This window comes from Cavia porcellus, unplaced genomic scaffold (genome assembly GCF_034190915.1).
Source record: "Cavia porcellus strain 051 isolate PalLab524CR breed Dunkin Hartley unplaced genomic scaffold, mCavPor4.1 scaffold_29, whole genome shotgun sequence".
Lineage (NCBI taxonomy): Eukaryota > Metazoa > Chordata > Mammalia > Rodentia > Caviidae > Cavia > Cavia porcellus.
This window is the reverse complement of record NW_026947512.1, coordinates 36,275,454-36,301,121: the sequence shown is the minus strand read 5'-3', so window position 1 is coordinate 36,301,121 and position 25,668 is coordinate 36,275,454. Positions and strand designations below refer to the sequence as shown.

Sequence of the window (25,668 nt, the reverse complement as noted above, 5' to 3'; positions counted from 1 at the left end):
ATATTTTCTCCACAAAGTATAGCGTCCTCTAAAGTCCAGGTGAGGTCCTCCAATTTTATGTTTCACGTGATAGACTTGTATCTATTATAGCACTAGTCACACTGAACTAACATCTACTTATTATTTTATTACTTGTTTTATCTGTATTACTAAAAAAATCAAGGGAAAAATTTGTTACTGATCAAATTTAGTGCTGTCAGAAATAAATGCAAAGTTTTAGTAAATTTGTTGAACAAACTGAGGCAATTAATTGCTTACTTAGATGAAGTTGTTTCTTGTTCTTCTTTCTCTCTGGTTTCTCCAAGTTCTCTAAGAGCTACCAAGAGACGCTGATTTTGCTGTTGAAGTTCTTCAATATTTCTATAAGACACTAGATGCTGTGATATTACTTCTGATGAACTACTTATATCAGCAGAGCTTACTTCTTCATCACGAATTACATGGTTACCCCTGGCCTCTTCAAGTTCCATCAAAAGCACTCTAATCTAAAATAAAAATTTAACATTTTACAACAGCTTTGATTCTGGAAATATTTATTGTCAATGGAAATTATCAACTGAAAACATTACTTATGAAAACCCAAATTTGTCCTTATTGCTATTTAAAAGCAGCAAATTATAATTCCAGAAACATAGCCTCATTTTGTAAAGTAATATCAAAATATTTTAAGAACCACACACAGACACTATAAGACTGTATTTTGTGTTTCTGTTTAAATATGTACTGTACAGTAGTGAAAGGAAAAACAGTGGAAATCAAATTTTAGAAAGCACATTTATGCCATTAATGTTTAATTTCTATGAATGAATGTTTATGTACATAAAAATTAAAGTGAAACAAATAAGACAATTTACATTTACTCACTTGTTCATTAAAAAGAAAACAAACAGCAGCTGGATCCCCTAGTGTGTGCCTGTAGTTCCACCTATTTGATACTGAGGCAGAAACATTATCAGGATCCAGAAATCCAGGGCCAGCTTAGTGCACACAGTGAAACCACATTTCTTAAAATCACTACCACTACCATCAGCTTCACAAGTAGCAGAGTATGATATATGTAACGTTTTTACTTCAGTAAAAACATTCTTACATATGTTTATGTAAGATCAAGTCTGTTTCCAGATATAAGGGTATAAAAGCATGCACACCGGTTTGTCAACCTTGGTTACACTCTGAGACATGGGAAGTAGAGAAGTGGGAGTTGGAAAAGAAGTTGTATTTATCTTTGAATTATCTATGCACTTATTATATAATAAGTGTGCCTTTGGAAAATACATTAAAAAATGAATAACAAGGAAAGGCTATGGATAAACAATGCCGAGGCTACAATTCTGGTGGAGTAATAATACACATCCCTAGTTCACTAGAACTTTCTATGTGGTAACTGTCTTGGATATCCTCAAAGAGATTCGAACATTTATGGTGCCCAGCAATACGAAAACTGAAGGATAGCTGATCGTAGTAGCCCATGCTTGCAATTCCAGCATTTGGGAGGTGAGGCAGGAGGATCCCAGCAAGTTGAGACCACTATGCCCTGCAGAGCAAGTTCAAGGACAGTCTGAACCAAAAAAACAAAACCAAAAACTTCTTTAATAAATAAAATATTCTAACCTGCTGTGAAAGATCTTTTATTTGTATTTCCATTCTCTGATTGTCTCTTTCAAGTACAGATGAATGCTTGTGTGCTTTATCAGTGTCCTCCTGTAATCGCTGAATCTCCTTTAAGATAAACTCAAGTGAAAATTCTAGGATATACATTAGAACAGCCAAGTAAAGGAATAACAAAAATATACTGTGCTCAAATACCACAGGAATCAATATATAAATAAAACATTCTACAGAGCAGCCTTAAAAAGGTGAAACTCTATACTGGTCTGAATATACTATTCCTTTATATTGTTAATAATGCTGATCATTATAAATGTCTGTCATTGTATAAAAATGATGGGAAAACTTCCACTGGCTCAATAAATGCATTGTCAACTCAATCTTACAAGCTACATAGGTTACAATGAAATGTTACATTAAAATAATGTCCCAAAAATCCTCCCAAGTTTTGTGACCACAACAAAACAAAGGACATTTTAGGTATTAACATTATCATACCAATTATCTGTAAATTAATTCAGAAGTAAAAAAATATTAAGAAGTAAAATGCAAAGAAGACCTGATTAAAAAGTATCACGTAACACATAATTAATTCTAAAGAAGCAAACAGAAAGGACAAAGCTGCTAAATCAAATATATTATATATAATGCTTTACAAAATTTTGCATCATTATCCTTAAGAGTTTCAGGAACAGCTTTAAAGATATTACTAAAATCATAAAAACTGATTGCTTCTGAATCTTATACCTTATCTCAAATCCATGTAAATTTTCCTCCTTAATGTATTTTCACAAAATATTTTAAATACTGTTCAAATTAAACATGACTCACATTTGTCCCTCAGCTACAACTAAATCTGAGCACATTTTCCTACAGCTATATATAAACCAATTTTATTAGAAATAAGTGAGAAAATAAAATCGGAAACTTCATGCAAGACAGCACTCATAGAAATCTATCAAGTCCAAAACAGGATTAAATATGACAAAGTAGAAGTAACTGTATTATAAAACCATTAAAACTTTACATGTGAGCATTATAGCATTTAGACTGAAAGATACATATTGAGAAAATTCAACTATGAAAGATACAGAAACTTTCTTTAAATTCTTCAGAAATTATGACAAATAAGGAATTTTTATTATACTCTCATTAATAAAGAAGGAACATACAAGTACATTTCTCTAACGTACAGCTGCTCACATTAAGCCCTACTACCCTACACCATACTCTACCTCTCTTCACATGACCTAAAGCTCCTAGCAGAACCCCTAGCCAGAAAGAAACTTTAATTGAACCCAAGGGATCTCTCTGTAAACTAACTTGGAAGAAGACTGATGGTGAGAAACACAGTGCTTCAGGACAGGGTTGTTCATTCCATTAGGGCAAGACTATTAAGACTGACTCAAAAGAAAGACATCTTTAGATGCAACATACCTAGATTTAAACTGAGTTATATACTGTAATAGCAGGAAAGATTTAATTGTGAATTAAGGACAAATTTATTTATCTTCTCCAAAAGAGGAGGTATTTGTCAGTTTAGAATAGCAGACACAAATTCATTTAGCTCAATGTCCTAAGTGAAACTTAATGAATGTTAAAAATTTTCCCCAGTCATATTAAGCTGTACCTTGAAAGTAAAAAAAAGTATAAGCAGTAATAATTAAGTAAAAAATATTATTGAAAAATAAAGAATATTTAGCAATTTCTTCAACATTTTTAATATGCAAAGTAATAGTAACAAACTAATGTATATAAAGACACCAGATTGTGAATTGGTATAAACAAAGAGTTTCTACCTATGGTCAAACGACATTATCATTTCTAGATAAGCTATCACAACCATCTGGGAAAGAATGTATTATGGTCAACTGAGGAAGCACTCTATTGCCAAAGACTTCAGGAGAGGTCTAAAAAAAATTGGCTCTTGTCCTTCACTACAATCCTAAGAAAAAAATACCAAATGGCCTCTAAAAGGGTCTCACAATTTAAGCTAAATGAAGGCAGAACCTTTTGTTATTAGAGGTACTTAATAAGGCAATTTGAAGTTTCAAGGTGTATATGGTATCACTGAAAAACATAATTAGCCTTTCCTACCCAAACATCTTAAGAAAACAAATAGCTGGTAAATTATTTTTCGTTTGCTCCTCCCTCAACCCAGTTAAAAAATAGGATTGGAACAAACCTTCATAGCTTGTTCAAGTTTAGCTGATAAACTTGCTACAGCTTTTTGTGCACGTTCATACTCCTCACGCTGGCGTTTCAAAATTGGTGCTTTGGCTTCAACTTCTTTCACTATTTCATCTAGATATTTATTAATTCTTTTGTTCTCTAGTTTCTCCAAAAGCAACTGATCCTGAGTTTCCACATAAGCATTATACAGCTGAAAACAGAAGAGATTATTTCAAGTTGAGGCACACAACAGAAGAATGTAATTAATCTAGTTTCACAAGTATTTTGCAAAATAGAAATGTTTTTTATTTGCCAAAATGAAAGCCTTCCTTAAAATGTTCCACTAATCATCAGATGCTTTTAAGAATAAATTTTGGAGAAAAGTAAGCTCGAAATGCACCTGAATACACTTTTATAGGAGAAAAATTAACAAGATTTAAAGCTATTTTTACCTCAGTTAATTTCATGCCAGGTTTCACTATCTTAGCTACAGCTGCTGCAGTGGGAGACATGGCTGCAAGTTCTTCTTCTGATAATACAGCTCCTATACCAAGACATACACAGCTAGTATGTAAAATTTCAAACGAAAAGCAACTAATAATTTTTAAAGACAAAGATAAGAAAAATCAACTGCATATTATGTAACTCCTATAAAAAATTCAAAATATGGCAAAACACAATCTAATATTAAAAATCACACAAGAATCGACCCTACAATGGACCTAAAAAGGGTAATTGTATCTGGTGGTTCAGTACAAATACAGCCAACACTGATTTTAAGATAAAGATAAATTCTAATAAGATGATAAAATTTCCTTATCATAGGATGACAGATACATACTATCAGTAAACTATCAATGAAATCAAACTGTTACAAAAGTTTTAGTATTTCAAAGAATTAACGAACATCTACTAGATATACCTTTACGTTTTGTGGCAGAAAGCAGGTCATTTGCATTTTCTAATTCCTTCTCCAATTTGCCTATTTTTTCAAGCATTTCTTTTTCCATTTGATCTTTAGATGCCTCCACCTCTAGAAGATGATCTTGTATTGCTTTGTTAGCTAAAAATATTTTAAAACAGAATATCCAAACATATAACTAAAATCAATTCAGGTTATAAAATATAATTGAACAGTCCTTTTCCCTTCAGCAGACATTAAATTCTAGAGTTCAAAAGTGATCTTCTAAAAGCCCTTTTTCTGAGTATGACATTTAAAATATCTCGGCCTGATCATGGTCAGTCTGCTTCTCTTTTTGATATCTCTTAACTGTAAGGAAAATAAAAACTCAACTAGTAGAAGACTAGCACTAGGTATATTTTTCATTTTAACTTTGATCTTTATTTTAGAATATAGGAAATGACTTGGAAGGACCATATAAAATATCAGTCCTCCATATCCTTGGATTCCATGTCATGGATTCAATCAACCATAGACTGAAAACATTATAAAACAATAAAATTGTGTCTGTAAAGAACAGGTTGAGGCTTTTGTCCTAATGTTACTCCCCAGTAACATGTAACAACTATTTATGATGTGTTAGGTATTATAAATAATGATGTATATGCAGAAATTACATACAAATGCTACACTATTCAATGTAATACCCAAGCATCTTCAAATTTTGATGTCTTAATAAAGGTCCTAGAACCAATTTTGTGTATAATTTTAAAAAAGCAAGAATTTAAGGCAATAAAAGACTATAGTTGCTACTGAAAATTCTAAAGGGCAGCTTACATTTAGAGTGAAAGAATACATTATTAGATGAAAGAAATAAAAAGAAAACTAATTTTTCAAAAATATCATTTACTTTAAAATTTAACTCTAGATTGCTTAATCTAAGGCTTTCTTCCTTATGAAATCTGGTTCCTAATTGTTAAGCCTGACTTCTAAACAACATAATCTATATGAACATAAAGATCCTCTTTTAAAAACAAGATAATCCTGCCACAACTGAAAAAGACTTACCTTCTCCAGCATCTTTCAAAAGTTTGTGAAGTTCATCCACTGCCCTTGTTAGTTCATTGCTCTTTGCCTCCGAGTCATCTGCAGCACTCTAAAAGTTAGTTTTAAAAAGTTACCTGCCTGCTAATAATCCACCATGGGATGCTAATACATGAGGCAGAATATATTTACCTTATACAGGTTAGATAGTTTTATGTGAGCATTTAACTCATTGTGAAATTTCTCTTCCATACTGGCCTGTTGTTCCTTGGCCTGAAAAACAAAGTAACTCAATTATAGCAAGTTTATAGCAAATAATACCAAGGAAAATACTAGTATTGTAGTATTAGTTTACAGTCTAGTATACTTATCAAATGCCAAGATTAAGAAAACAAAACACTTTAAGGCCTAAACACTAAAATTAAAATCAGTTTCCATGGCAAAAATTACTTTGAGGATAAAATATTAGGCATTTTTAATACAGAATAAAATAATTAAATACTAAAATTCATCCTTGCTCACTTTTTAACAGTATTTTGTATATGAGATAATCATAGTCATTTCTGGTTTTCTTTAGCCTAGCTACTCCATTTGGAAGTATTCTGATTTTTTATGGTGTCAGAGAAAAGAATGAAACATTAGGTATTTTTGTAGAAGAAATATATTTGAAAGTGGTCATCCATACCTCTTTTAATTTAGTCAACAAATCCTCTACATGCTTCTGAAGATGTTCATTGGATGTTTTTAAGCCATTCATCTGTTCTTCTAATCTAGAAACCTAGAAATAAATTGGAAGGGAAGATAGGAGTGTGCTTTTATTAAATGAAACAGATTTGACAATGAGGGTTATGCTGCCAAGCAAAAGCAGAATAACTACACACACCTTACGAAAATATGCATATTTAAGAAAATGAACATAGTAATGTTTGATAATAATTCATAAAATTTTACTTACTAAATGTATATTTAATTAAATATTTATCCTAGGAAAAAAATACATTATAAGAGTAAAGGACATTAAGAGTAATCAAAAAGCATAAATTCTTTATTTAAATGCTACTAGCTATTTTAGTAGGCCAAGTAGTAAAGAGTTACGTTCTCTGTATTTGGCCACTAGTCTTATGTAATCCAAGTAATTAGACACATCACTAAATACATTTAATAAACTTACACACCAAATGTAAGCTCTACCCAATGACGAAAGATGTAATTTAACTAATTTACCTCCTCTTTTTTGTTTTCAAGATTACACTTAAGCTCCAGAATCTCATTTCCTTTTTCTCTTCCAAGAGCCAGAAGTTCATCAGTTTTGGTTTTTAACTCTGTATTCAGCCATGTATTTTGATTATGCAGTAATTCCTTTTCTTGCTCTAAGCGTTTTTCTCGATACTAAAGAAATCAAGAAAATAACTTTTATAATTAAAGGTAACATGGTGATAAGAGATTTTTGTCACTGGTTAAGTGACACAAGCAGTTTTTGAGTTTAGTTTTATTTAGAAAGCAAAGAGCCACAACAAATTTAAATTTCAAATAAGTCAAACAGTTCAATTAAAACAATTTTCACATTTAATTCCTTGATTTAAAAACAAAACATAGCCAGGTGGGATGGCACATGCCTTAATCCCAGCACTCGGGAAACTGGGACAGGAGCATCACTGTGAGTTCGCAGCCAGTCTGGGCTAAACTGAATTTTCAAGCCAACCTGAATTGCATAGCAAAAATCTGTCTCAAAAGGACAAAAACAAAAAACAAAGCAAAAAACTCAAAACACAACTTTTAATTATCTTACAGAAGAGTTAATTGCATTTAAAATTTAATTTAGGCAACTTTGAGCCAAAATTGTATTTCGTGCATTAGGAATCACTTCGTGGGGTGGTGAATTAAATCGGTGGTGGAAGTGCCTGTTGGCAAGCACGAGGTCAAGAGTTCAATCCCTGGTGCCAAAAAAAAAAAAAAAAAAAAAAAAAAAGGAATCACTTTGTACTTGCCTTAATGGAAACATCAGAGGCTTGAAGTTCATCTAATTTTAGTTGAAGTTCACCCTTTGTTGCATTACTTTCTTTAAATTTTTCATTTAAACGTTTAACATCCTCTAAAAAGGGTTAAGTAAGAAATTGCAAATGTTTAGTTAACATTCAGGGTAATTAAACATTAAAAAACATAAAATAGTTGTTTACTTATTTTGTTTCTGACATACTTAGAAACTCAACTTTAACCACTACATAATAAAGATTCAAAATCTATATATCCAATCAAACACATTAATTAATGAGTTACTTTAAAATAATACTTAAGGTATAGAGTCAACAATAATCTTAACATACTAGCTATATACTCAGAGCTATTAAAATTTAAAAATATTTTAAGTTAAGAAGTAGTCAGAATATACACATGTAATTTTTTATCTTTAAAATTTAGCTTTTTATGAAGACAACTTCTTTAATGCTAATTACCACTGGATCACTAATAACACATACACTGATGTACCTTTTTTGAGGTTGAAAAGTACAATCAGCAAGTTGACTACTATAGTACAGCAATGCAAATATGTGCAAAATTATCCATTGTCTCATAGAAGTACTTTCAAAAAAACTTCAAGGAAACAATGGGAACATAACATAATACTATAACCTGTTTAAACAGTCTTGTTTCATCCAAATATACCAGCTGTTTTATAACCCACAGTTCTACACAGCAGTCTTTTAAGTTATAACAGTAAGTGTTAATGGATAACAGACATTTGCACAACACAAAGTTCAGGCTGTACAGCTGAACACTTAAACTGTTTTCAATTTGACAATGTAAGTACCACTATAAGAAAAATCTATTACAAATTGCTACTTAAAAATGTTTTTCATTTGTCCATTTTCTTGATATCTCTTCTTTAAATCCTTGATAATATTTTAGAAGAAAAACAGAAACTACACCAAACTACTTTATACTGAGTAGTAGAAAAACATCAGCAATAGAAAGAGATTAAGGACAAATTTGTAGCACTATCAGAAGAATGGAAGGAAATATATTTCTTCTGCCTAAAATATTTCTTCATACCTGTTAAATATTCAAGCTCTTGAGATAGTCTCTCATTCGTTCTAATTAAGTCTCTTTTTTCAGCTTCTAATTCCTCCTTTGTTCTTGTAAACTGGCTCTGTCATACAAAATAATAAATTTAAGAAAATTAAACTGACTAATCAATATAGGAACTGTAACTTGAAGCTATCACTTGTTACAACATTATCTGCAGTTTAAAGACGTTTCACTTACAATTCAGATAACCACAATTTTCAAAATTCTCTTATCAATACTTTTATTCTTACTTTTGCTTTTCAGAACACTTTTGAGGCTCATGAAATCTTCCCATTACCTTTTATTATATGAGTATAGTAATTACCAAAATGAGTATTTTCAAGATATTTAATGTTCTTCTAACCTTCTTTGCTCTCAAAAAATAAAACTTTTGAGAAAGTTTCATTTACTTTAGTTCAAATTTCTCCAAAACAGATGCCTTGTCAAAATGCTCTGCAGTAACAGATCGTGTCTTACATGCTTTTTGAATATTAACCTCAAGGTACTCAAACAAGGACTGAGAATTTCAACAGAGAAAAAGTTAGATATGGTAATAAGGAAGTAAAAAAATAATTACCCTACTAGTACTTTATATGGTTTCTATGATAAATAGAAAAATACTTTATATTACCTCTAGACATTTACAAAGCCTCTGCTTCATTTAAAAAAAAAAATTCCTTTGCTTATTTCTCCCATAAATTATTTCCTCATCATTTGAAAGCAGTTATGTATTATAATTATTGTAATGGTTTATTTTCATATTATTTTTAGATTGACAATTTTAAATTTTAATTGGATTGAGTTTATCATTCATTTTCATTAAAAGTTCTTTTTTTTTTTTTTTCCTATGAATTTTATTTATTTTTGTTCTGGAAATTTTAGGTTTATTTTTCCTTAAGCCAGACACTAACAGAGACATTAATTTATTGAGCCTTTGCACGAACATTTCAATTTATCTCACATAAAACCACATATAAATTATATTTTATATTGATGATTTAAAAATAAGCACAACAACATAAACAAAACCTCTTCCTCTTTTCAGGAGAAATATTTTAATGTTAAATTATCCTTTTAACATCTTCACTGTCAGTTCTGGGTGAACCAGGATGGCTGCTTCCTGTCTCATTCAATGATCCTCTAGCCCTGTAACAGGCCTAAATGGATAAGGCAGGTAACTGGAGGCACAGTTTTGAAGGATACATCCTGTCTTAGCCCCTTTCCCCCTGTGTCCTGGCTTTTATTGTTTTCAGAGTACCAATCTCTCATCTCTTTCATTCTATTAATACCCAAAAGGTTTTGGATATTATTATAAATAACATGATCCCTTATTTGGCTGAGTCATCAATAAAATACAGAAATATTATTAATTTCTGAACACTGATTTTGTATTTTACAACTTTATAAAATTATTCATCCTAAGATGTTTGTGCAATGCCTCATTTGTTCTACACATTATCATTTTATCTGCAAACTTATTTTTCTGATCTGCAAGATTTTTCCTTTTTGATATCTGTTCTTGCTATACTTACAGTTCTACATTCAACAAACTGGCAAGAGTAGGGTCCTTGCCTATGTACTGAATCTTAGTGGAAAGGATCCATTTGGTCCCTTAGAAATCTTTTTTCCAGCAAGAACACAGTACCTGTAAGTTGGACTTGAAATGTCCCCCAAAGGTCTATGTATTTGTTACTGGTGTATGGGGAATGTTATTGATTTTTTGGGTTGACTTTGCAACCTGTTATGCTACTAAATTTTCTAATTCTTGGTAAATTGGTAAAATTTACTAATTTTTTTGTGAAATGTTTTGCATCTTACATGTAGACGTCATCACATAATTTAACTTTCTCCTTTCCTATGTATTATCTCTTTCTTTTTCTTGCCTGATTGCTTTTGTTATTGTTCCAAATACTATATTGAACAGGAGCAGTGGGAGTAGACGTCCTCATGTTACTCTTAATTTCAGAGGTAAAGCACTGCTCACTTAATAGGATTCAGGTCTCTGGGTTGTCCTAAAAGGCTCTTTATCAGAATGATGTAAGTTCTTCCTTTACCTATTTTACTAAAGGTTTTTATCGTGGATTTTGGAGTCTGTCAAAGGCATTTTCTATATCTATTGGAACAATCATGTGATTTTTATCTTATGTGGTATATCACATTTACTGACTTGCCTATGTCAAGCCATCCCTGCAGTGAATCCACTTGATCATGATGTACAATCTTTTTGATTATTTGCTGCATTTTGTTTTCCAGTACCTCGAGAATTTTCGCACGTTTTATTTATTTGTTTACGGTAGTCTTACCATGTAGAACAGTCTGGCCTCAAACTCATTGTAATCTTTCTGACTCAGCCTCCCAAGCGATGGGATTACAGGAATGCACCATAACACCCAGTGCATCTCTGTTGATTAAAGTATTTGGCCAGTAGTTCTCTTCTTTTGATTGGGTCCTTTTTTAGTTTTAGAATCAGAGTAATGCTAGCTTCTAGGAGTGATTTTAGGAGCACTCTTTACCTTTAAATTTCACTAGAGTTTGAAGAGCATTGGCATTAGATCTTCTCTAAAGTTCTTCTACAATTCAACAGTGAATCTATCAGCACCCAGTCTTTTTTCAGTTGGACGTTTTTTAATCACTTCTTCAATTTCATTGATGATATGGGTTACTCAACATTTTTATGTTTTCTTTGATAAGCTTTGTAGTTCATATGTATGCATGTCAATCTGTTTTTTCTGAATCTGCATTGTATTTAAGCACAGAACCTCTGTATTTCAGCAGAATATGCTGCTCTGGTTTTTGCCTTTTTCATTTCTAATTGCACTGATTTGGATCTTTTTTTTCTTTAGTTAAGATTAGGTAAGGGTTTGTCAGATTTGTTCTTTCAAAATGCACTCTTCAATTCTTTATATTGTTTTTAGTCTCAATTCTATCAATTTCTGCTACAATTTTTGTAATTTCTTTCCTTGTACTAGCTGCAATTTAGATTGTTCTTGTTTTTCTAGGACCATGAGTTTATTTGCACTCACTGTTTTTCTGATGTGGACATCAGAGTTACAGATTCTTAGGAATGCTTTCATTGTATCCCGGTACACAATACTGTGTGAATCTAGGAAATGTCTAATTTCTTCCTTGATTTCTTCTGAGATCCACTGATTAAGAGGCCACTTTTTAATTTCCATGTGTTTTCATAATTTCTAGGGGGATTTTTTTGGTCACTGATTTCTAGTTTCACTGCTTTATGATCTGATAAAATGAAGATACATCAAACTGTTATTCCTGTCAGTGGTCTAAGTAGATATTTATGAATGTGGATTCATCCAAATCCCTAACATCAAATGATTTTGAATACTTATTCAAAATGGACTATAGTAGGAATATGTATTTTCTACTGAATAAAAGGAACATCCAATAGCTCAATAAAATATGTAAAGATTCAATTATGAAATTTGTATGTGCATGTTTTTGATGGCAATATCTCCTAACAGGCCATCTTTTTACTGATTAATATCTAACAAATATAATTAAGAGTAGAAAAACTCCTTTGGTGTCATATATGTGATCAGCTTTATTCATAGTAGTAACTTTTACCTGAACGGTGATGCTGCGATCCTGAGCAATTTCTAGCTCTCTGTTTTTCTCAGTTAGTGTCTTCAGTTGATTGTCTAAATAAGGAAATTTTATTAACATACATAGAATTATAAATACCCCCATACATATATATATGCTTAAAACTTTCAATGAGTATTTTTATCCAACTGCAACCCTCCCATAATTTTAAATGGGCAACACTGAAGCCCAGAAAAGCCTCATTTGTAGTTAGATTCTAAATTTATGAATACATTCCAAATTTACTGTATTCCAGACTGCAATTTTAAATATAATATTGTGTCCAAAATCAAACTTAGTAATTCTAGCCAATATTAGTAGTACAAATCTATGTAGGTAGCTATACCTTTATTTTTCAATGGTATTTTCTACATTAATATATATTTTTAAAAAGTAAGTTTCTTATTCAGAAATGAGAAAACTGAGTAAGACAATGAGAGAAAATATCTTGAAGTACATGAAATGCACACAGTAAATCGTAATAGAGATTTGTAGTCCCAGATTTGTTTATTATTCTGAAGAGAGCCTTTAACATGGAAAAAATTTTTTAAATTTTTTAAATTTTTCCGTTTTTTTAAAATGGAAAAAATTATGCTTGAACCTCTAATTCCTCAACCCTACTAATAATGGATTATCTTCCCTGACAGTTTCCCTTCCAAACACACACATATAAACACACATGACAAATACATAATTAAGAAAGAATATTGTGATAAAAGTTTTTCTCCACTACAATGTATCTGTATAATGTACTGGCAATTTAATGAGCATATAGATTCTTACTACAGAAACTCCTTGTTTAACAACCCACTTCTGTTCCTGCAACTAGGTCATTAAATGAATTGGTCATTAATTGAGAAACTGTATATAGTATGTACATTCCAATATTAAGAAGAAATGGTCAAAGGAAATTCCAACTTGATGACTTTGCTTTTTATTTGCTTAACTCTTATATGCAGCACTGTAATGTCTAACAGAACATAAAGCTATAGTACTGTACAGTACAATCAGCAAAAATTATACTATAAACCTGTACTGTACAAAAAAAACTGAGGTTCTATAAACAAGATATACAGAACTAACACACACACACACACACACACACACACACACGGGTTGTTACACAAGCAGTAATTCCAATCTTCTATTAGACAACAACATTATTATGGAAAAAAAAATCCCTGCTAGATTAGTGTAGATTTTTTGTTTTGTTTTAAAATTAATCACTGCTTTCTAGACTTGTAGATCAAAAATTATATATAAAATGTACAAAGATAACTGTATACCTGGAAGGCATTTGATCTTTGTTTAGGTTTATCTGGAATTTTTCTTACCCCAGATTTCATTTCAAAACACAACAAAAAAACCTTACAGCCATTTTCTTAAAACTCAAGCATTTTCTGAAACTGTTCAGCATGCACAAACCTTTCATTATGTTTTGTCATGTCAAAAATATACACACATTGTAAACCTGATTCGGCTATTTATGATCTGTCACACAGAAAATAAATGTGCTAAGAAAAGCTGGAAAAAGTTATAATCCAAATAAACAGACAATAGGTATACTCAATGAGAGGATGTTGAAATTTAAAATGATTTTTCGATTATGAAATTCCTACATTTCTTCTCTATCAAATCAAATTAAAATCATGCTACTCTTAAAAGCAATCACAGATTCCCTGACTTCATTAAGACCTTTTTTGATATTTGTTCCATCATAAACAAAACACAAGACAGATCACATTCCTGAGAAATGTCACAATTTTTAATATTTTATGTACCATAATGTAAGAACAATAAAAAGAAAACGAGCTCCCAATTTTCACAGGAATGAAGCCTTCAAGAGAAAATATATCATGATTTACAGATATTTAATAGAAAAGTTAAATGTAATGGAATCAACAAGCTGTAATTTTTCAACATAAACACTGTCACTTTAGTTCAACTGCATAACGCTTTAACTTTTTCAAAATACTTTCAAAAAGTTACATCTCATTTGATATGTAAAACTCTGTAAGCAGATATACATGTGGGTGTTATCATTTTTAAATGAGCAAACAGATACGATTTACATTCTGCAAAACCACTTTTAATAGCCCAGTCATTATTAGAACTCAGGCTTCTTAACCCTTAAGGCCCCTGCGTTCTTACAACATATTCAATTAGTAAAAAGACAGAGCATAACATAAATAAAAATAATTTCATCTGCAGTTCCTATACTCCAAGAAAGCTTACAAAGATACAGGAAAATACTTACTGAGTTTCTCAAGCTCAAGTCGCAAACTTTGGCACTCACGGGTTTCATTCACAAGTCTCTCCTGACTATGTGATAACCTTTTCTCTATCTCAAAATACTGTTGTTCTACAGAAGACAAAAATCAATCAATTGATGAATCACATACGCACATACACTGTCCAACTGCTACTAACTTCCAATAACCCTGACTTTAAAATTTATACAGAGTACTGGAATTGTGATAAATCAAGCAATGACAAGGGCTATCAGCTCACATTTCCACTAATTTATGTAACAAAAGAAAATAAGGCTTACAAGGGATTTTTATAAATACTTTTCAAGTGAGCAACATGTCATATTACAAATCTTAACATTTCCCCAATGATTAGTAAGTGGACTGCTTAGTTGAAGGTAGATTTTTTTTTTTTTTTTTCAGACAGGGTTCCACTATGTAGTGCTATGTAATTCAAGTTGTCCAGGACTTGCTATGTAGTTCAAGCAGCCCTGGCTGGCCTTGAGCTCATTTTGAGCCTCCTGCCTCAGGCTCCCAAGTGCTGGGATTATAAGGCATGCATTAGCATGCCTGGCTAAGGCAGACTTCTAAAAATTATTATACTGTTAAAAAACAAACAAAACAACATCAACAAAACATTTTTTTTTTTTACATTTTACTGCTTTAAAAGGTTTGTTTCAACCTGTCAAAATATTTGACAACATAAAATTATTAAAATTTTCTAAAAATTTAACTTCCCAAAGGAAAGACTGGCTGTATGTGTCGGTCTAAAAATCTGTATTTTACCAGTGGCGACCATTACATTCTTAATCATTTTTTAAGGATGTTCAGGCCACTACCATTTATAACTTTCTCATTTGAAGGCATACTATCACAAGCAGGTATTATTTTTTATCCTATTCCCATTTTTAGAGGAATTGCAACATATTAAACTTACTTACTGCAAGTTCACTGAAGTGTACTTGCATCTAAAGTCGTTTTTGTGAAATCTATTTCGTAATGGGATCACAGAGTGGCACACACATTAAATGCAAATGCACTAAGTGGCCAATTAGAGAAAGACATGCATTCAGATGAGTAAAATACAGAGCAGAAAATACTGGTCATTTAAAGTCCAACGAAACAGATTAGGTACTCCAGGCTAACAGAATGGGATCGCGAGGTTTGGAATAATGACCCAAATTTTTCACATTTTCTTTTTGTACACAAAGTTTAGAGTCCCTACAAGAGATAGACACAATTACGAAGGGAAAAACAAAACAATAAAGTATGGAAAAGCGGGGGCAGTCTCTTTACTAAACTGTTTGAGAACCAGGAAAAAGAAGGCCTAGGGCGCTCACAGTCCTGAAAGTGATGCTACCCAATAAACGTCGTAGAGTGCATTCTATAGGAGGGATGATAAGAGATCGGAGTCGAAGGGCTTCTCGCTTACCACTCTCCACCTTAAATTTCTCGTGTCGCCCCTTCAGGCCATCGATTTCGGACTGCTGATCAGCAAGGAACTTTTCAAGTTTGTTCTGGACCAACTTGGGCAGCTTGTTCAGTTCCGTACGCTCCAGGACCTGCTGCAACACAGCCGCCATGTCGCCCAAGCGACGGGGTGCGACGACAGCGGCCGACAGCGCAGAAGCGTACAAAAAAGGCTAAACCCAGCACCCAAAAACCTGGGCCGCTGCCTTCACCAGCTCGCTCGACGGCTGGCGCGCGCCTGTTCGCGGAAGACTGCCGCGGCGGGATCCTGGGAAATGGAGTCCTGCGTTAGCCGCGGCGCCTGACGTGCAACAGCTCCAGGGCCCAAAGTGGGAGCGCAACCGCGGGAAGCAATGCAACCTGGGAAACAATGCACCCTGGGAATCTGAGTTCCCAGACCCCACAGGGCAGTCAACTTCCTGCCCCACCCGCTTCAAGCCGCGCAGGCCTCTGGGAAATGTATTACTTTTTTTCCTCATTTTCTTGGGTCCACCAAACCCGCGCGTTTGCGTTCTTCTTACTCTCCGCCCATGGGTTTGACTCGCGTGGCTACACAATCACTGTCCGCGCAGTAGCGCCAAAAACTTGTCAACTCACATGGGTCCGTAAAGGGCTAGACTGGCATACCGTCTGAACCCTGGGATGCTATGGGACGTCTTTTTTTGACGGGTTCTAGACACTTGAGATCATCGGTCCCGGAAGGGCCGGATGGCAAACTCCGGGCTACCGCCACCCTGTCAATAGCACCCAGAAGCGGGGCTGAGTGATAACCACGTTCTGACAGAGGCGCTGCTGTGATGGGGCCGGTGGAAGCGACCTCTTGCGTCATCAGCCTGCGCTGCCTGACTGTGGAGACTAGGGTTTGTGCTGGGAGATGAGGTGTAAGGAGTCGCTTAGTGATGAGTTCTTTCGCTGTGAATTCTGACCAAAGGGTAGTCTGCACCCAGAGGCTGAATGTACCCGGATTCCTGACGGCTCAATAGATTTATCTGCCTACGTGCACATTCTGTAAAACAGGTAAATCAGCCTAAGGGGGAGTGTGCGCGCGTGTGTGTCAAGGTTTGTGAGTGCGCTCGGCCTCCGAGAGCGTCTCAACAGAGAAAGGAAGGGACATAGTGTTGAAAACAGCTGGTCAGTCACTCCAGTGCAGTCCAGTCCAGTTCTGACGAACTTATTTCGTGAAACCTCGAACCCTGCTGCTTTTGGGGGAAGTGTTGGGCACTGTGTTATTCAACAGTGAATTCAAGGATGCCGGTGAATTTTTTTTTTTAGGAAAAAGATGAAATAAACCAGGAGGAGTTTGAATGTTGACTTGCAGAAGTTGTTTTATTTGGAAGTTTTTAGAAGTGAAATCTTGTAACAAAAGCCTTACTTTCTTAAAAATCACTGGTCACATTACCATTATAAAAACTGTTTTCAGAAACTCAATCTGTAGTTCATTGCTTACTCTTCTGAATTTATTAAATTCTTTATTGAAAATATGGAATTCCTGATGTCATCCTCACAACATTGATCATAGTTATGTACTTTGAGTGAATTGGTGGTTTAGTTCTCCAATGAAATTTGTTTCTCGCTAGCTTATACATTTGAATCTGTTTATGTGAAGACATCTAAACTTTTTAAACATTTCGTCTGTGTTATTTTGTGATGACTAAGGTAGAATAAAATCAGTAAGGAACATGAGGTGTCTCCCCCAAATATTTTATATATTCTCTTTAAGGTTGCTAGTATATGTTACTGTACTACATCATATGGCAACAGTATCATCATTCCCTTGATGTACTATTTGGGAAATGCAGATATTCTATACCTAGACTAATATAATTCTGAAATTAGACAAATTTTCAGATCTGTCAGGTTCCACATAATTTTTTAGATTCCAGAGAGGTTGAGTTATCTAAAGTCACACTTTATGAAATTTATAATTGTATAAGGCAAGATAAATGTTTTTGTAGTGTCTTTTATAAATGTGGTTGGCAACATTTAAAAGTTTTTAAAGAGAACCAAAGAAAAAATTATCTCCAACCAGACTTCATAATTTAGTAGGTTTTCATTTTCCTATTACATTCAGTTCTTTACACAGTAAGGTGGCTAGTATAGTGACACGCCAGAACAAATGAATTTAGAAGGTTAAATATAATATTAGAGGGCCGAGGATTTAGCTCAGTGGCATTTAGCTCAGAAGTCGTGAGTTTGATCTCTGATACCAAAAAAAGAAAAAAAAAATTAGAGTCATTTGCTGTCTTTTCTAAGAGACAAAAGTTATTAGGGGCCGAAAGAAAAGAAGTAGAATAACATGATAAAGTAGAAGCAAGTTAATTTGCAGAACTGCATTCCTGGCTGAAGGCATTACTAATAGTTGAAAGTCCTTAACTTTATGAAGGCATGAAGGATTTATGCAGAAATGAAGATTTTGTCTCAAAAATAAGGCGTTATGCAAATGTAATTCACTTTTACTGTTATCTCAAATGAGCTGGGAAGAAAGCTTATGTATTTTGATACAAAATTGAATTGGTTCTTTGAAGCTAGTGTGCAGTAAGATCAGATAGGCCCTTTCAAACTTGAGTCTAGTCTCCATACTACAATTTTAGAATGATGCAGAACCATTTTGTTTTGGTAGTTCATTTTTTTGGTATCAGACATACCACTGCAACATATCTGTAGTAAACTTGATATTGCAGAATTAAGAATCAAGTCTTTATAGAACCTGAATGACTCATCTCTAAATTGTGATATTCAAAATATTGTAGTTGTGTTTCCATGGTCTCTCTATTTATATTCATTTTATAGCTCTTTAAAGATAAATCATCCCTTATAGTTTTGTTTTTCCCATGGTATATGAGCCTCTTGATATTACCACTCATTATGGTCTAGATCTTTTATTCAGTATCTTTGGTTTTAAGTTGTAGAAATTCTAGTTATAGGAGCATTAAGTCAGTAGAGTACCATATTGGTTTTCATCCACAAACTAAAGAAATACCAGAAGATGAACTACCCTTTGTTGTGACTTAAAGGATTGTGTATAATTGCTGAGCTTGAACATATAGTTAAAAATTTGGATTCTTGAGCCAAACTACCTGAATTTAAAGTCCATCTTTGCCACTTTGCCATCAGGCCAAATTATTTCTCTATTTTTTGTTACAATTTCTTAAATCTATGAAAAGGAGGATTAAATAATACCTACCTCATAAAGATTTTGTAAATATTAAATATTATTACATGTATTTAGAACAATGACCTGTAAAAATAGAAGCCATATACAAAGTTATTATTGCATTACTGTTTATCTACTTACATAACTTACAAGTTACTCAGTCAGAATGAAAGTTATTGGTCTTTGTGCCAACCTACTTGACACAATTTCTTTCTTTCTTTCTGTCTTTTGTTTGTTTGTTTCTTTCTTTCTTTCTTTTTTTGGTACCAGGAATCTACGTCATGCTTACCACACAGGCACTTGAGTTACTGAGCTAAATCTCCAGCCCAAAACTCTGCCTTTTTTGGTATCCTGGCACTATTTCTTGCAAATAATAGTTTTACAATATATGCTTATTAAGTAAATGCATTTGATTCTATATACCTCCTTAAAAACTGTTGAGAGAATCATCTTTACTATTTTAGAAATAAAGGCTCCAATAATAAATTATCAAAGATAATACCACTAGGAGACTATCTAAAGTAAAAATCAGGTGTTTTTTGTTGCTGTTGTTGTTGGTTTTGTTTTTGTTTTGTTTTCTTTGTCTTTTTGAGACAGGATCTCGCTATACAGTTCAAGCTAGGCTTGAGCTCACTTCATAGCCCAGGCTAGTCTCAAACTCGCCAATGATCTTTCTGCCTTAGCCTCCTAAATGCTGGGATTACAGGAGTATGCCATCACACCCGGTTTTTTTACTATAATTTAGCATCATCTTCCTTATCTGAAGTATGAGAAACAGATTTGACTCATGTCTGAATGTTGATTGGTCCTTCCTGTAACATTGTGTTAAGAATTCTGAAGCTACATTTGAACTTTGGAAGAAAGAGAGCCCATTTAGTAAGGAATCACTACAAGATCTGGCATGGTATTAGGATACCACCACTTTCCTCACTGTATTACTCTTAGGCTAAATTCATTGAAAAATTACATTACTAAAAGTATTTATATTTTTTTCTCATAATTTAGGATATTGAATCAGTTCTCAACAATGGGACGAACCTACATTGTAGATGAGACTGTTGGCCAGTATCTTTCAAACATCAATCTCCCAGGAAAATCTTTTGTTTCTGGTCTTTTAATAGGACAGGTATGTGCATTTATTGATAAAACAAATTACCTAAGTTAAATATGCTAATTAATAATAAACTCAATGTTGGGAGATACAAGGATATAAGTTAGAAATAAATCTCAGGTACATCACTGAGGAAATGTGTTGAAGTAGAGAAAAGCTAGTTCAGGTTTGTTCATGTCAGATTGTATTCCTTTTGTCAATGTGAAAGTATTTTTTAATTTATAAAGTAATGTAGAAACTCCAAAACTAGAACTTTATTGATCAGCTTATGAAACTTGTTCTTTCCAAAATGTTTTGTACTTCCTTATAATCTTTACTAATTCTAGGTTGCTCTGTTCTTTATGAGAAAAAGTTTTAACAATTTTATTGACATTCTAGTTTGTTTTGTCTTACCTTAGATTTACAGCAACAGTGATCAGATGACCATATTTTTGTTGCATATTGTAATACTATCATAATGATATTTATTTTATTATTTTAAAGGGAATAAAATGGAACAGTAAGATGAAATAAAACAAAACAGTGACAGTGTGATATCTACAATCGTTGCTATACTGCATATTATTAGCCTTCAAATAGTTGCCTAGACGACTAGCCCCAACCTGCAAACTCAACCAAAAAGCGTAAATATCAGGTTACTTCCCTACTTCAGGTATTATCATCTCAGCCTGTGTCATACCTGGTTGCTTATGGGGGTAGGGGGCTGAGAGCAGAGACAGTCTCATTGTGGTTCTCCTTGGCTGACAGGGCCTCTGCCAGCACACAGGGAGGCTGCTTGTATGTCTTGCTGCTTCGCCCCACCCAGCAGGGACAGTGCCAGGAGACCTCAAGGCACACAGAAGGCTGAACAGATCCTTTGCTGTTTCTCCCTGACCTATAGGGCTCCTCCTGCACACAGGGAGACTGCGTGGCTTCCTTGTTGCTTCCTCCAGCCGAAAGGGCCTCTGTCAGCACACAGGAGGTGACACAGCTTCCTTCCTGCTTCTCCCAGCTGCTAGGGCCCCTGCTGGTGCGCAGAGTTTGGTGCTGCATTGCTTCCTTGCTGTTTCTCCCCAGCTGGCAGGGCATGGTCTCTGGTTTTCTTACTTTTGGTAAATTCCTGAATTATCTCTCTCCACGGGCTTCAAGTCTCAGTTCAGATCCTTCCTGTGAACAGGGGACCCACCCCTCTTCTCATCTCTTCCTCATGTTGCTGTATTCCAGGATCTGGACACTAAAACTTGGACAGATTCTTTCTCTGCTGCTCATCACTCTGCCATTTTCTCGGAAGTCCCTAATTTTTTTTAAATGTTGATTTAGTAGAAAGAGAAAAGGATTGGGGTAAACTTGGAAATTACACAGTTCTATTCCTTTCTTAGGTCTTAAAAATCGACACAGAATGGAGAAGATATTTGGATACTGCTTTTATAGAGCTTGACCAACGTCTTGCTTTTGAGACTTTGTAAATCTATTATTGTGACAACTTTATTCCTATGTGTTTTAGTTGATGCCTTAAAACTTTCAAATTTCATGAATAACTTTTTTTATTTGATTTTATTCTTATTGCCATGACACTGTGTCATACAATTTGAAACTCCCTTTTACCTACTTACAAAGAATGCACTGACTTGAACATGTAGCTCAGTGATAGAGCACTTGATTAGCATACACAAGCCCCAGCACTGTCAAAAAAATGTGTACTGCCAAGAGGACTTATCTGTGTATATACTTCATAACATTTGGTTTTCTAAATCATTCTGCATAAGCTTAGTTAATGTCAGTGTAGTCCTGAGAGACAAATTCATTTTCAGAGCTTTCAAAAATCAGATTTCTTCTAAGACAGAGAGCATATCTACACTTTTGCTTTAGGTAGTACCACTCTGTAAGTCCTTTTATTAGTTAGGTCGAAACTACTTTTATTGTAGATGTTCTCAGGAGTGAAGACAGGACCTTACATGTGCTAGGCATAATGCTGTACCACTGAGCTATATTCCAGCCCTCGACTACTTTTTGATTCAGGTTATATAGCATCTAATGTGGGGATCTTTTCACTAGCAATTTTTTAAGCGTCCCTCCCTTATTTAAAAAGTGTAATTGACTAGTGTTAGAAAAATATGTGTTCAGTAGAGATAAAATATCAAGGATAAAAAGATTCTTTTCCAAATTTACTTTATTGGATATAGGCTACTGTATTTCTAGAGCTCAGCAAAATCACATTCTTACAAATAAGTTTCTAAAAATATGAGGCTTTCTAGCTTTTTTTCATGCTTCTTATTTCTTACAGCTTCCTACAAGATTTTTCTTTTTAATCTAGAACTTAATCTCTTTCCATTTTGCCTCTCGTTTGCCTGTTCCTCACTGTCCAGTGTCAGTTACTTTTTTTTTCGAAGTTAAATATTGTATGACAAAAAAATAACATCTTTAAACAGGACTGTCTTCTTTTCTTGTGTATATCTGTTGGAAATAACTTTTGTAGAAATAGTCTTCCTATGTTTTTTATCCCAAGATGCTGCTAATGGTCATTAGGGAATTTGAGATACATATAAAGAAGATTGTACACTAATTGGCATTATCAACTTTATTTTTACTTTTTTTAGGAAATTTTCACAACAGTAAAACTAAGCTGTTCAGTGATCTCAAGTGTATCTTTCTTCTTCTCCTCCTTCTCCTCCTCCTCCTCCTCCTCTTCCTTCTCTTCTTCCTCTTCCTCCTCCTCTTCCTTCTTCTTTTCCTCCTCTTCCTTCTCCTCTTCCTCCTCCTCCTCTTCTTCCTCCTCCTCCTCCTTCTCTTTTTGTACTGGAGATTGAACTCATGACATCATGATTGCCATACAGGTGCTTATTGACACTGAACTAAATCCCCGGGTCCCTTATTTATCTTTAGATAATAAACATTGCTTTCCCTCAGTAACCTGGTAATGCCTCAGTTCATGAACACTTTTGCTTACAAACAATGCAAGTCACAAGCAAAAGTATTCTGTTCACAAACTCCCAATCAAGTGACAGAAATGACCGTGGCTATCTTCCTTACAAAAACACAAATGCTATCTTCCCCGTAATCATAAAGCAAATTACATTCATTAACCACGGTACCACCATACAAATACTAGTTTTTCATGTCAAAGAGCTAAGATAATCTGATTTTCTCAATTAGACGTCACTCTAATAAGTGTTTATAATTTGTTTTTGAAGAGTTCTTCACAGAAGGATTATGTGATTCTTGCCACAAGAACACCACCCAAAGAGGAACAAAATGAGAATCTCAAACATCCTAAAACTAAGCTGGATAGTTTGGATGAAGAATGGGCTACAGAACATGCCCTCCAGGTAATCTTATTTATCTCATTATATATTTAAGTTTGTTATTTGACTAAAAAAAGCACTTTATTCTTAGGTTGTTACACTAGCATTTCAGAGAAATTATTCTTGTTGAGTAGTTGCCAGAGGCAAGGTTCAAAACAGCTTTATAGAGAGCTCTGAACTTGAAAAATGAGTAGGACTTTTCCAAAAGAAGAAGCCATAGAACACATTGAATATCCCAAAGACAATATAGATAAATGACACAAAGATGTAAAAAGAAAGCATGTTTGGAGACTAGCAAACAATTGGTATAGTTGAAACAGAGTATGCAGAAGAATGTAATTAGACATAAAACTGGAAGGGACCAGTTTATAAGTGGCTTTTGAGTACAGTCTTCAGGGAAGTTTATTTGCTAGACAGTAGCTCCATGGTAGACTTTCAGAGCTCCTTATTTTGTGACAAGATTAATGTCATTGATTCACCAGTAATCCAGAAGATAACTTTGATGTGTTGGAATAGTTTATATAGACAATAGGCTGGACACAAACTAGAAAACATATTTACAGGAATATTCAAAAAAGAAAGATAATGGACTTAAGCTACATTCTGAACTTTGTGAGGGCAAGAGTCACATGTGTTTTCTTTATTGCTACATTCTGAATGCCTGGCACGATATTTCCATGGTTTGTACAATAATAGAAACTTTAAAATATTAGATAAATGAATATATCAATAAACAGACTTACAGTGGGCTGCGTGTTCATTACCAAGGGATTTCAGAGAAAGAGCAAAAATCAAGAAGACTTAGTGACCAAGCAAATTACAAGAGAGGAAATATAGGGAAAGTGACTAGATAATTTTCTATTTTATTTTACTTTTGGTTTCCTATAAACTTTTACATGGTATGTATGTATATCTGTACTTATATATATACACATAGAGAATATGAATGAATTTATATAGTAAATTAGATTAATATTTTACCTCAGAAGAGAAATGCTTAATTTTAAATATTGGTGATTTTGAAAAGACATGCAGGTAAAGGAAAAAGACCAAAAAAAAAAAAAAATCAATAAAAAAGGGGCTGGGGATTGCTCAGCAGCATAAGCGCCTGCCTTGCAAGCAGGCAGTTGTGAGTTCGAGCCGCGGTACTGATAAAAAGGAAAAAGACAAAAAAAAAAAAAAAAAAAAAAAAAAGAAAAGAAAAGACATGCAGGTTTCCTGTGCTAAATATGAAAATATACCAAATTTGTGGTACCATGATAAGCACAATTTATGAAATTTCTAGCAGACACAAATATAAGTATAGTGAAGATTAAAGGGCATTATCCAATTTTAGACTTAACTTTGTGTTTATTTGCTTATACATTAAGTAACAAATAGCTAGGCAGAGAGTTGTGATCTCTGATAGTGGAGAAAATTCCATGTGGCATTAAAAAGTAGCCACAGTAGAGTAAAGGATAATCCCAATTATGGAGAACAAACTGGTAGTATGTATGTATAATAAAGGGTTGTGGGATAAGGTCCATGGGAGACTACATGCAATTCTGATGGGAGTTCATTAGCCTCTGAAATATCCAATAGAAATCAATCTGTAGAAGTGTAAGAAAAAGTCAATTCAGGGTAAGGAACAGTCGAAGTAAAGGAATGGAGTTAGAAAGGGTAGGAGAACAGTGAATAGTTTTGTACTGGTAGTTGAATGTTTCAGAGAAAATGATGTCAAATGAGGCTTCAAACAGTGGATTGGCTAGATTCTGGAAACACTGAAACAAGTATAATAAAAGATGTATCTTTTATCTTAAATAAACTTTCTAAGATAAAATATTTCATCTAAGACAAAATATTTTATCGTAGTCATTTTATCTTGAAATAAAATACGTTTCACTGGTGGTGAGAAGCCACTCAAAAAATTTCAGAAGTTACTTTAGTCTTTCAACTTTATAAGAAAGGGGCTTATCTTATATGCTGGTGCAGCTAAAGAACGTTAGGATTTTTAGGTAAAAATCTAAGGA

At 33.6% G+C, this 25,668-nt stretch overlaps 2 protein-coding genes across 10 annotated transcripts in view; one reads left to right on the top strand and one right to left on the bottom strand.

Moving 5' to 3' along the window:
- Tpr (translocated promoter region, nuclear basket protein) overlaps positions 1–16,383 on the bottom strand; it is a 60,150-nt gene extending 43,767 nt beyond the window's left edge. For 2 of the 3 annotated variants that reach the window (XM_063239753.1, XM_063239754.1), the window contains exons 1-14: positions 16,076–16,383; positions 14,652–14,756; positions 12,377–12,450; positions 8,777–8,873; positions 7,714–7,817; positions 6,950–7,114; positions 6,411–6,503; positions 5,918–5,998; positions 5,750–5,837; positions 4,703–4,843; positions 4,233–4,324; positions 3,794–3,991; positions 1,612–1,719; positions 259–485 (exon numbers count right to left, since the gene is read on the bottom strand). In XM_063239753.1, coding sequence (XP_063095823.1) covers positions 259–485; positions 1,612–1,719; positions 3,794–3,991; positions 4,233–4,324; positions 4,703–4,843; positions 5,750–5,837; positions 5,918–5,998; positions 6,411–6,503; positions 6,950–7,114; positions 7,714–7,817; positions 8,777–8,873; positions 12,377–12,450; positions 14,652–14,756; positions 16,076–16,226 — 1,724 coding nt within the window. In that variant the 5' untranslated portion in view covers positions 16,227–16,383. The remainder of the gene's footprint in view (positions 1–258; positions 486–1,611; positions 1,720–3,793; positions 3,992–4,232; positions 4,325–4,702; positions 4,844–5,749; positions 5,838–5,917; positions 5,999–6,410; positions 6,504–6,949; positions 7,115–7,713; positions 7,818–8,776; positions 8,874–12,376; positions 12,451–14,651; positions 14,757–16,075) is intronic. The other variant, XM_063239752.1, reaches the window with a different exon arrangement.
- Positions 16,384–16,651: 268 nt separating this feature from the next.
- The window catches only part of Odr4 (odr-4 GPCR localization factor homolog), a 198,912-nt gene continuing 189,895 nt past the window's right edge, over positions 16,652–25,668 (top strand). For 3 of the 7 annotated variants that reach the window (XR_010044403.1, XR_010044401.1, XR_010044402.1), the window contains exons 1-3: positions 16,652–17,130; positions 20,273–20,393; positions 23,549–23,683. Coding sequence is in view for 3 of the 7 variants with exons in the window: in XM_063239762.1 (XP_063095832.1) it covers positions 20,295–20,393; positions 23,549–23,683 (234 nt within the window). In the remaining 4 variants the exon portion in view is untranslated. The remainder of the gene's footprint in view (positions 17,131–20,272; positions 20,394–23,548; positions 23,684–25,668) is intronic. The other 4 variants (XM_063239762.1, XM_063239761.1, XM_003474870.5 and 1 more) reach the window with 4 other exon arrangements.